The sequence below is a fragment of the Homarus americanus genome, unplaced genomic scaffold (genome assembly GCF_018991925.1).
Source record: "Homarus americanus isolate GMGI-L3 unplaced genomic scaffold, GMGI_Hamer_2.0 scaffold46577, whole genome shotgun sequence".
NCBI lineage: Eukaryota > Metazoa > Arthropoda > Malacostraca > Decapoda > Nephropidae > Homarus > Homarus americanus.
Genome location: NW_024750770.1, coordinates 17,121 through 30,138, shown reverse-complemented (window position 1 = coordinate 30,138; position 13,018 = coordinate 17,121). Strand labels below are relative to the sequence as shown.

The following is a 13,018-nucleotide window of genomic DNA, read 5'->3' as shown; positions in this document are numbered from 1 at the left end:
ATTGATTTATGCTGATGTATGATTGCTTGCGTACACAGTGTACGTTCTAGTATGTGTACATGCGTGTGGCAGTTCAGTGTGTTCGTACAAGTGTGTGGCTGTCTGTGTCTGTGAAAGTGAAAGTATATATGCTTGTTTGTTGAATATGTGCGTTTATGCGTATATATGTAAAAGAGAGAGTGTGTGTGTGTGTATTGCGTGTTCTTTTAATAGAGTCAGGCCAGAAGGTGTCCCACGTGAGACCTCTCGCCGCTCACTACACACTTCCATGTCAGCTAACCATTCATAACTGTTACATTATCTAGTGTGAACGTTGCCCATATCTAACCAGGATTACTTTGACTGACAGCCGTCTCTCAAGTTAAACGAGGGTAATTTGATCGTGTGTCACAACTCTACACATTTGTTAAGGAAATAGTGAAGTAAGACTTATTTCATTCATCCCGTTGACTTTACTTTATAGTACATGAGGAAAGGAATGTTTTGAAATAAATAAATAAATATATATAGTTTTCCAGGTACAGTACCACACTACCACAGTTTGATGGTCCTAGTCTTTATGAAAGTTAAATAAACGTAGGCAAATTAATCAACCACAATTTTGCGTTATTTACTCTTTACTAAACCCTACTGTTACAGAAAGTTCTCATTAAATCTTATAAAATTACAGGAAAATTAAATGTTGGTAGTCAGGAAAGCAGAATTGACCCCTTATTCAATACAGCATCCAAGACAAGACACAATTATTTCCCCTCAACACTTAATACACGACAATAACAACAACCGTATCCATCAACACCTTTTAATATATAACTGCTGAATATTAGAGGCAATGTGAGGCTGTTAGAAGAGTTGTTGTCCATCATGAGAAAAGCTGTTACTTTTTCCTATGATATAACGTCATTATTTATATTCACATCACAACAGGTTTCCACTGTCGAGATGCAGCCATCCTTGCAGGGAGTATTGTGTTCCTGACAGGCCTGGTAACACTTCACCAGTGGGTTGTGACACTTTTCAGGACACTGGCAGCAAGTGAGCTCAGACGAATAACAGATAAGTCGACACGCCAGCCTTGACAGCCCACGACGTGAACACTCAGCCCGGCAAATACGAGTTATCACCTCCCTGCATACATGAGGACACCTGGTGGAGAGGAACAAAGGTTTGAAACTACCAAGAGACAATAAATGCTAAACTCTACCAAGGGAGTGAAGGAACAGGCGTTATACATGTAATCTTGAGTTGTTTGTCATGTAGTTGGTGCAGTCTCATATAATGTTAGTTTAAGGCCTGTTTGAAATATAACGTTTATATACTCATAGTTCACAAAATTTTAACATTGAAAAGTAGCTGTTATTCACACGTACCATATACAGGTATACACGTGATGATCCAATTATATAAAACTTAAGCTAATGTTTATGGCTTAACAAGAAGAAGCATATATTGTACACCAAATATATCACGATACAGTTATACGCATTCATACTCGTATAATTCTCTATCATACTAAATTATAATACATCGATTTATTTTAAACTGATGATCACATGCACCCCTGTACAGTAGACCTTCGTAGGTATAGGCTAATATAAAGTATTTTCCTCTAAGTACTACAAAAGGTAGCAGTTATATCAATGTTTTTGTATGGCATTTCCACAGTCAAGTAAGTATGTGATGATTTACGTGACTTGGAGGTTTTCAGGACAGACAAGTCGTTAATGAGGTGAATAGTTTTCGACTAAATGGTTTCACTCTGTTAATGACTTGTTTAAAAGATGGTTACGAGATAATTGTATGATCTAGTTTTTAACCCCTATTGGACTTGTTGGAGTACCTTGTGTGTGTTATATTATATCAAAACATTAGTGAGAGTTTTAGTTGTATTTAGGTCATGAGTGTTATTGTTAAGTTGCCCGTCACAGTTTGGTTTAGGATAACATACCGAAAGCCTTGCCTGCCGAGGGAGTTCATGACGTCAGCAGTAATGTTCCGTAATTCTTGACCCATACTGTAGGATGTGGCATTTCCGGGCATACTGTTGAGAGAGACGTTTCCGGGCATATTGGAGGACGAGGAGTCTCCGAGCATACTGGAGGACGAGGAGTCGCCGGGCATACTGGAGGACGAGGCGTCTCCCGGAATACTGGAGGACGAGGAGTCTCCCGGCATACTGGAGGACGAGGAGTCTCCCGGCATACTGGAGGATGAGGAGTCTCCGGGCATACTGGAGGACAAGGCGTCTCCCGGCATACTGGGGGACGAGGAGTCTCCCGGCATATTGGAGGACGAGGAATTACCGTACGTGTCCTTCAGAATCTGACGGGACAATACAGTGCTACTCCAGAAGCTATATCCGGAATTTTATATCATACTTTATGGTGTCACCTACTGGGGTGTTATGGTACATTATGGTGTCATCTACTGGGGAAGTTATGGTACATTATGGTGTCACCTACTGGAGTGTTATGGTACATTATGGTGTCATCTACTGGGAGAGTTACCATGGTAGATTTTGGCGTCTTCTAGCGAGGGAATTATGGAAGTCATGTACTTTATCCTTAATATTCTGAACAATAACGCCAAAAATGAAAAAGACAAAACTCGGAAGACATCCATCCATATGACTTTTATTCTACACCAACTAAGCGACTTGCCAACCAGTAATAAGTCAAGCATACTATACCTGGCGGCTATCAGCTGAACCCGGCACCAGGACAAGAAGAATCCCCACCTGAAAATGAGACAAGAATATTTACAAGTGGATGAGTGTAAGATTTCAACCCTATAATTATTGAAAAGGTCTCAAGTAAGTTAATAATAAACTAATTTTGAATCAAATTTTCCTGTTTTCTTAAGTGGATTTCATTTAAGGTAAGATGAAGCTTTCTTTTATATTCTTAGTAGACACACGGCTGTAGGTGCGGCTGGTGAGAGAGATTTAGCACTGTTATATGAGCTCTTCCATTCATCATCTGAGTGCTTCATACTTTAAAGCCAGACAACTTACCTTCAGAAACACAAAGTCATCACCAAGGGTTCCTACAATCTATAGCGATTTTACTCAAGACAATGAATGACATGGATGTTCGTTCTTCCCTTCGCACCTATCGTAACTGTTAATCTAATAGAACGATAGAAACAATGTAAGAAATTTAGTTTGGGAGTTATACGTATGCTGCATTTAATTTATGTTATAATTAGTTAAAGTAATATTTAATAGTTACCTGAACTGTAAATAATTACTCCTGATTTTAAATAAGTCTTGCGGGTGTCTACATTCCTTTGTCTGCGCGCGCATCCTACCAGCTACCGTTGAATGTCAAACTACCCGCCATTGTCAGTTCCTTAACGATCGTGACCAAAGAAACACAACACTTACCACCTTCAGTAAAAGACGCGATCAGGGAGGGACTCACCAGCCGAGCCTCACCTGACCTTCATCCACATCAGCAAACCTTGAGTATCCTAACTATACTCTGTACGTAGTTTGGTGTAGTGATGTATTATAAACTCCGACACTGCCACTTAAGGTCAACACCCATTTCGAGTGTTTATTTAATTCGTATAACGTAACTAAGACTTGCAGAAGAAACCCCTTTCTAAGGGCGGATCCAGGGGGGGGGGGTAGGTCCTAGGGGTCCGGACCCCCCAATTTCATCAGAAAATTCCAACACTTGTTTTCTTTAATGCAGTATTGTACTCAGGCATTTTTATATGGTAAAACGTATTTTCTATTGACTTAAGAATATCTCCTAATATCAAGTGCACACGGCTTCAAAATGGTCATGATATTGGTCAGATTTAAAAAAATCTACCAGGGGGTAGCATACAGCTCCCCACCAGCTGGGTGGGTTCCCTGCGCTCGCTATGTTCCCCCACCAACAACTTCTTGGATCCCCCTATTGATATTTCTGGATCCGCCCTTGCGTTCTCATTTACTGCCTGACCAATAAATAAAGCGTTAATTTTTCGCCTATTCTAAAAAGAACCAAGTCACTCCGTCAAGAAAACTGAAGGCAAAGAAAACGAGTTATTTCTCTCTTCTCGGGGAGACTCCAGTAACCCTCGTCCTGTGGCTCACTTAAGTAATCAAAGCATTGTTATCATCTCTTATGGACTCTTGCTACTGATTATCAATATGTTCATTTTATAGTACCGGGTATTTGAGTCATGCAAAATATTTGTAAGGAAAATTGTGAAAGTAATATATCTATTTGGGTTTAATTACTGTAATAGACTTTTTGTGGTAATCAATCCCCAGTATTCCTGTCAGTCTGAAAGATTTTGAATATTTTTCTGAATAGGGAAGAACACCAAACTTGTCACTGGTTTTCAGAGACAAACATAATCTTGAGTATTCTTGAAACGATAAAACAATTGACCAAGTTGCAGGTTTAGTAGGCTGGTCACACCCACCCATCATCACCATTAGAACATAAGAATGGAGGAAACTGCAGCGGGCCTATTGGCCCATACTGGGCAGTCCCGTTTACACCCAATCCCTATTGCTCATATAAGCATCCAACCTATGTTTGAAGCTATCCAGCGCGTTTGAGTTAATGATGTTATTTGGTAACTTGTTCCATTCATCCACTACTGTTTCCAAACCAGTGTTTACCTATTTCACGCCTAAATCTAAATTTGTCTAATTTAAAACCATTGTTACGAGTTCACTCCTGGTTGGATAGTTTGAGTACCTTTGTAATGTCCCCTTTGTTTAACCCTGACTTCCATTTATACACCTCTATCATGTCGCCCCTCACTCTACGTCTCTCGAGGGAGTGCAAATTAAGATGCTTTAACCTGTCTCTGTACTCAAGGTTCCTAATGCCCGGGATTAGTTTTGTCATTCTCCTCTGGATTCTTTCCAAGGATTCTATATCCATTCTGTAATACGGTGACCAGAACTGAACTGTGTAATCCAGGTGAGGTCTCACAAGAGCTAGATATAATTTTAAGATGACCTCGCTAGTCATGTAACTAACACTCCTTTGTATGAACCCAAGTACTTTATTAGCCTTGTTACGAGCACAAACACATTGTTTACTTGGCTTAAGATTCCTACTTCTCATTACTCCTAAATCTCTCTCGCAGTCGGATTTCACAATGATATCGTTGTTCATCTGATAACTGGTTTCCCTGTTTACATCTCCTATACTGAGTACTTTACATTTGTCCACATTGAATTTCATCTGTCATTTTTCCAACCATTCGAAAAATTTGTTTAGATCTTCCTGTAGTTTTGCAGAGTCCTCGTCAGATTTAATTACACGTCCTATTTTAGTGTCATCAGCAAATTTACTTATGTTGCTGTCTATGCCGATATCTGTGTCGTTTATGTATATAATAAATAATAATGGTCCAAGTACTGAGCCTTGGGGAACTCGACTAGTGACGTTGCTCCAATGTGATTTAGTGCCGTTTATGCTCACTCGCTGTTTCCTGTCCCGCAACCACGCCCTAATCCATTTAAGGATATTACCTTTGATGCCAAGCGCTTCTACCTTTCTAATTAGTCTTTCGTGGGGGACTCTGTCGAAGGCTTTGCTAAAGTCGAGATATACCACATCATAATTGTGCCCCTCGTCCACCGATTCGAAAACTGATGAAAAGAATGTTAATAGATTAGTTAGACATGAACGCCTGCTAGTGAAGCCATGTTGGGAATCATTGATCAACTTGTGCTTCTCCAGGTGGTTTCGAATAGAGTTTGAAATGATTGATTCTAGTAATTTGCCTACTATTGATGTTAGACTGATTGGGAGGTAGTTAGAAGATAATGATCTACCCCCTTTCTTGAAAATCGGTATTACATTCGCTATCCTCCAGGATTCTGGTACTACACCTGTTTTTAAGGACATGTTAAACAACTTTGCTAAGGGCATACTAAGCTGTTCCTTACATTCCTTTAATACTCTGGCAAATATCTCATCGGGACCAGGTGACTCATTAGGCTTCAGTTTGTCTATTTGCTTATTAACATCGTTACTAGTCACTACTATCTCACTTAATTTGTTTTCTTCACTATCTCTAAATAGAGTCGGTGCCTCGGGTATCATGTTTAAATTTTCGGTGGTGAAAACTGTTGAAAAATATTTATTCAGATTATTGCTCATTTCTCAGTCGTTATCAGTTAGCTCGCCGGTATCTGAACGTATTGGCCCAATCTTATTTCGTGTTTTAGTTTGATACATTTGGTAGAATCCTTTGGGGTTTGTCTTCGCCTCCCTTGCTATCTTCAGTTCATTATTCCTCTTTGCTTTTCTTATCTTGGTCTTAACCCTACCGGCAAATACCTTATAATACTCCCTGAGGTAAATTTCGCCACGGTTTATCCTTCTACCTATAGCCTTCCTTTGGCCAATAATGTTCTTTAAATAATTATTTATCCATTTAGGGTCATTGTTGTCTGATCTGAGTTTTTTGTAAGGTATGTTCTGCCCACCCACCCACCCATCATCACCACCACCTGGACACACCCACCCACCCATCACCACCACCACCTGGACACACCCACCCACCCATCATCACCACCACCTGGACACACCCACCCACCCATCATCACTACCTGGACACACCCACCCATCATCACCATCACCACCATTATAATAACACCACCACCACAAAAACACCACCAACACTATACCACCAACACTATAATATCACCACCACTACCACACCAGGAAGCACACGGTGAAGGACGTACAGGGAGCAGCAGCACCCAAGACTGCTTCATGGCGCGTGGTGTTGTGAACTGTGGTCAGCTGATCTGGCCTTCACCCCTGACCTCACTTCTCCTGTGTTGTCAACCATGTTTTTCTGCTTAAAGTTTCTCGGTAAATATTCGTTTATGATTTTCTAGATTGTGGTAGTTTCTTTTTTCCTATGTGAAGGATTATTTATGGATAAACATAGAAATTAAACAGAGTAATTAGTGTTGTTAAAGGGAGAACTAGAACAGTAGTTACCGTTAGCTGCTTGACCTTGGGTGGTGAGGTTTGGCAGATAACAAGTGCTCCTCGGAGTTGTATTACTGGTCACTTTTATAGCGGGGTGTAAAGGCCTACACAGAGACGTGTATACGACCGACAGACAGACAGACAGACAGATAACACTAAATGCACACAGACTAGAGTGTGACACGGACGCGTACAATGAAAGGCAAAAGTCGTGCCGTGGAATTTGGTGAAAACATATGCCTAAGGGTGCGCTCTGCCTTGTGGTAGGGGGGTTCTCATAATGTTTCACGAGTTACATTTAATCTTCGGACAAAACCGCGACACGAATTTTGTCTGATTGTATATACATACCTTACAGTGTATACATGCTAGACTATGACACACATGCGTATATATACATAACTGCTAGTGTGGTAAGTAAACTACTGCTGGGTATGACTGGATGAAGCTGGTTCCCCCTCACGTAGGAAGATGCTCCAGTTGGTCTCCTTTACAAAGTCGATTTCTTTGATCTTCACTTAACCCCACAAATAATTCCCTCGACACTTGGTAATATTATACAGTATCTGAAATCTTTTTGTGGGTCAAACAGTATGTACATGTCACTGATTTATAGCTGGTGAACACTGGCCTTCATTATAAATTGTCAGACTATGCAAAGCAAACTAAAATGCAAGGAATGATGTTAGTAAATAGAAGTAGAATTACAATCCCTCTTAAATAATTTTCAAGTAGATATATTGCAGAAAGTGTCGAGGGAATTTTGTTTGGGGCCTTACATCATGTGAGGTGGGTCGTGTATAATGCCCGGTTGATCCCAGCAGGCCGCCCCGTTATTGATAAAAATTATAAAATTATATCAGACCTACAATACACCCAGCTGGTGTTCAACTATGAAGGTACCATACATAAAGCGTGCACAATTTTCCCCTGAATGACTCGTTAATATAAGTTGTCGTTTTACTTGATTACCGTACTAGCTGCCATCAGAGCCACACACGCACGGCAGGAGAGTGCTAAAACACTGATAAAAATCAGGAGCACGGATCTCTCTCTGCCATTGTCTGTATATTTGGGAGGATAAGCTGGACTTAGCCTCAACGTTAACCAAGTTTGCGGATGACACCAAAATAGGGCGGCAGATTAATTCAGGGCAGGATGCAAATGCATTACAGGAGGATCTAAATAAACTGCAAGGGTGGTCTGAAAAATGGCAAATGAAATGCAACACCAGCAGGTGCAGCGTACTTAATATTGGAAGAACAAATACTGACAATGTATACAGCCTTAACAACATCAACGTAGAGAAGTCGACTTGTGAAAGAGACCTAGGGGTACTTGTAAGCCCGGACCTACGGCCTAGAAAACAGTGCGTTAATGTTCGAAATAAGGCAAACAGAGTATTGGGTTTTATATCTAGAAGTGTAAGTAATAAGAGTGCAGAGGTTTTATTGCAACTATATCTTGAGCTAGTCAGGCCGCACCTCGATTATGCGGTTCAGTTCTGGTGCCCTTATTATAGAAAGGATATCAATTCACTAGAGTCGGTGCAGCGAAGAATGACAAAAATGATTCCGGGACTTAGAAACCTTCCATATCAGGATAGGTTAAAGAAACTTAACTTGCATTCCCTAGAAAGATGAAGAGTGCGGGGAGATATGATAGAAGTATTTAAGTGGGTGAAAGGAATCAATAAAGGGGATATAGATAAAGTTCTTATAATATCCGAGCAGGATAGGACTAGGAGCAACGGATTTAAGCTGGATAAGTTTAGGTTTAGGAGGGAGATAGGAAGGGTGGTGGACGAGTGGAACAAGCTTAGCAACTTTGTAGTAAGTGCTGGAACGCTGGAAAGTTTCAAAAGGAGGCTAGATAGATTTATGGATGATAGAGTGTGGTAGTAACTCTCGACAGGAGCTGCCATGCATAGGCCAACCGGCCTATTGCAGACTCCTTATGTTCTTATTACAACTTGACACTGTACATGGTGGGTCTTATTAATACAGCCAGACATAATGTTGACCGTGAAGCTGAACATTGATCTTGTTTTTAAGATCACTGAATATTATCTTAGATAGGTCACTAGACCCTTGAGTGTGTTTTGAAGCCTACTCCACCGCCTGCGGCCTTCACTACTAGTGTAGTGCCTGCCCTGGTGTGTCCTGCTGCCCCCGAGCGAAGTCCTGCCTCATCTTCACGACACGTGGTGCCTCAACCTGTCCTCCACCCACCGCAAGCCGCGCCCACTCCTGTGTCTGAGTTGTCTCTACCAGGGCTACATAAGAATGGAGGAAACTGCAGCGGGCCTATTGGCCCATACTGGGCAGTCCCGTTTACACCCAACCCCTATTGCTCATATAAGCATCCAACCTATGTTTGAAGCTATTCAGCGTATTCGAGTTAATGATGATATTTGGTAACTCGTTCCATTCATCCACTACTGTTTCCAAACCAGTGTTTACCTATTTCACGCCTAAATCTAAATTTGTCTAATTTAAAACCATTGTTACGAGTTCACTCCTGGTTGGATAGTTTGAGTACCTTTGTAATGTCCCCTTTATTTAGCTCTGCCTTCCACTTATACACCTCTATCAGGTCGCTCCTCGCTCTACGTCTCTCGAGGGAGTGCAAATTAAGATGCTTTAACCTGTCTCTATAATCAAGGTCTTGTCATTCTCCTCTGAATTCTTTCCAAGGATTCTATATCCATTCTGTAATACGGTGACCAGAACTGAACTGCTTAATGCAGGTGTGGTCTCACAAGAGCAAGATACAGTTTTAGGATGACCTCGCTAGTCTTGTAACTAACACTCCTTTGTATGAACCCAAGTACTTTATTAGCCTTGTTACGAGCAAAAATACATTGTTTACTTGGCTTAAGGTTCCTACTTATCATTACTCCTAAATCTCTCTCACAGTCGGATTTCTCTATGGCATCGTTGTTCATCTGGTATCTGGTTTCCCTGTTTACATCTATACTGAGTACTTTGCATTTGTCCACGTTGAATTTCATCTGCCATTTTTCAGACCATTCGAAAAATTTGTTTAGATCTTCCTGTAGTTTTGTGGAGTCCTTCTTCCTGTAGTTTTGTGGAGTCCTTTTCAGATTTAATAACACGTCCTATTTTAGTGTCAAATTTGCTTATGTTGCTGTCTATGCCGATATCTATGTCGTTTATGTATATAATAAATAATAATCGTCCAAGTACTGAGCCTTGGGGAACTCCACTTGTGACGTTGCTCCAATGGGACGTAGTGCCATTAATGCTCACTCGCTGTTTCCTGTCTTGTAACAACGCCCTAATCCATTTAAGGATATTACCTTTGATGCCATGTGCTTCTACCTTTCTAATTAGTCTTTCGTGGGGGACTCTGTCGAAGGCTTTGCTAAAGTCGAGATATACCACATCATATTTGTGCCCCTCGTACACCGATTCGAAAACTGATGAAAAGAATGTTAATAGATTAGTTAGACATGAACGTCAACTTGTGAAGCCATGCTGGGAATCATTGATCAATCGGTGCTTCTCCAGGTGATTTCGAATAGTTTGAAATGATTGCTTCCAGTAATTTGCCTACTATTGATGTTAGACTGATTGGGCGGTAGTTAGAGGATAGTGATCTATCCCCCTTCTTGAAAATCGGTATTACATTCGCTATCCTCCAGGATTCTGGTACTACACCTGTTTTTTAAGGACATGTTAAACAACTTTGCTAAGGGCATACGAAGCTCTTCCTTACATTCCTTTAATACTCTGGCAAATATCTCTTCGGGACCAGGTGACTTATCAGGCTTCAGTTTGTCTATTTGCTTATTAACATAGTTACTAGTCACTACTATCTCGCTAAATTTGTTTTCTTCACTATCTCTGAATAGAGTCGGTGCCCCGGGTATCATGTTTAAATTTTCGGTGGTGAAAACTGTCGAAAAATAATTATTCAAATTATTGTTCATTTCTCCGTCATTATCAATTAGCTCGCCTGTGTCTGACCGTATTGGTCCAATCTTTTCTCGTGTTTTAGTTTGATACATTTGGTAGAATCCTTTGGGGGTTAGTTTTCGCCTCCCTTGCTATCCTTACCTCATTATTCCTCTTGACTTTTCTTATCTCGGTTTTAACTCTACTCGCCAATACCCTATAATAATCCCGGAGGTGAATTTCGCCACGATTTATCCTTCTACCTATAGCCTTCCTTTGGCCAATGATGTTCTTTAAATAATTATTTATCCATTTAGGGTCATTGTTGTCTGATCCGAGTTTTTTGTATGGTATGTTCTGCCTTTGTGCATTAATTAACTCACTATTTAAATTGTCGTGGAACTCGGCAATCTCAGATCTCGTTATCAGGTCGGTGTCATCTGTCAGGTTCACAGCCAAGCGCGACACCACCTCTCTCGGCTGCCTCTTTAAACTGTCAAAGTTTGCCCTTCTGAAGTCTGGTACTTTAGTGGAATTTTCCTTACGTCTGCCCTGAAAATCTAACTGGAATCTAATTTCTATGTGATCGTTGTTTGCAAGTTCGTTCCCTACCTCGACATTGCTAATGAGGTTTTCTCTGTTTGACAGAACTAAATCGAGTATATTATTACCCCGGGTGGGTTCGGTTATATGTTGACTTAGGAAACAGTCCTGGATTGTCTCGAGAAAATCCTCTGATTCTGAGTTACCTGTAAGGTCAGTCCAATCTATTTGGCCAAGGTTAAAGTCGCCTACTATACAGACTTTGTTGTGTATGGAAGCCCTGCACATTTCATCCCAGATAAGTCGCTCATTGACTCAATCGAGATTGGGAGGTCTATATATTATTCCTGTGATTAATTTTTCCCTACCGTCGTTTAATTCTATCCAAATTGTTTCTGTATTCCTGTTTTTATTTCCCACTTCAGATTATCCCTAACATAGATTGCTACTCCGCCTCCTTTCCTGGTCTGCCTATCGGTATGGAACAGTTTGTAACCCGCAATTTGGTATTCGACCGGTAACTCAGGTGTGTCTAGGTTGATCCATGTTTCAGTGAATGCTATTATATCGATTTTTTCGGTACATACCAAGGCCCTAATATCATCCATTTTGTTTCTCATACTTCTACTGTTCGCGTTTAGTTTTAAATTCCGTCTAATTTAGTTTTGTCATCATTCCTAACACTATTTCCCTGTAATCTTTCACTTTGTTTACCCGCTCCCACAGCAGTCTCCTCCACCCCCGTGCTCATATGTTCTCCTAGCAGTTTAAAGACTTCGATATCTTTTGAACTGCCCCCTCTAGAGCCCCAGCCAGGGTTGCTACTCCATCCCTAGACATGTGCACCCCATCCCTAGCATAAAGGTCCCTTCTGCCGTAGAAGTTGTCCCAGTTGTCAATGAATGGGACTGATATTGACCTGCAATATCTGAGGACATCACCCCCGGCTACCTGTACCTCACCGACATGTCGACGCACACTCCATCACACTAAAAGGTGTGTCCCTCAATGTTGTCAATGCCTACGTGTCTCCATCCACCCCAACTGTACCTGTCCCACCACACCATATCACCACCTCCACCACCCCCACTGTACTTCGCCACGCCTAGTACATTGGCAACCCTGAGCTTGCCCATACACTCATCATTCTGTCACTTCATGTAACTTGCTGACCAAACCCATGACCCTTCAGGCCTTTACGCCCTTAATGCATGAGTCATAAAGGCAAGCATGAACTCCGCATGCTTTCCAGATGGGCACTGTAAACGCTTCACCTTGCACAGTATGTAAGGGGGTGCCCAATAAACTAGCCCCCTCGTGGGCAATCTGTAAATCGCTACTAATTAACTGCCTGCAGGGTATGCGGAATGTGAATATTCAGGGCCGTTTCAATCATTAAACACATACAGTACACACCGGTATTGTGTTGGCAACAGTGCTGTAAACCATACTGTGAAAAACACACGAGAATGTTTGTAACATCAGTGTTGGGAACATTGTCGCCAACAGATATGTAAACTGACTGGTGTGTAGTTATTTCACCTTTCTTTCTAACACTGTTGGCATCTTTCATCTAACATATTGACGCCA

General features: G+C 41.2%; 1 protein-coding gene across 1 annotated transcript; it reads right to left on the bottom strand.

The window, feature by feature from the left end:
- Nucleotides 1-1,286: 1,286 nt before the first annotated feature.
- LOC121854179 (lisH domain-containing protein C1711.05-like) lies at nt 1,287-2,732 on the bottom strand. Its single transcript, XM_042348645.1, has 3 exons — nt 2,690-2,732; nt 1,949-2,322; nt 1,287-1,293 (listed from the first exon to the last, which is right to left on the bottom strand). The coding sequence occupies exons 2-3, from the start codon at nt 2,281-2,283 to the stop codon at nt 1,287-1,289; spliced, it is 342 nt and encodes a 113-aa protein (XP_042204579.1). The 5' UTR covers nt 2,284-2,322; nt 2,690-2,732.
- Between the last annotated feature and the right edge of the window lie 10,286 nt (nt 2,733-13,018).

What these genes read in the sequence shown, in the direction of transcription:
- LOC121854179 (XM_042348645.1), bottom strand. Translation starts at nt 2,283, where the DNA reads ATGCCGGGAGACTCCTCGTCCCCCAGTATGCCGGGAGACGCCTTGTCC.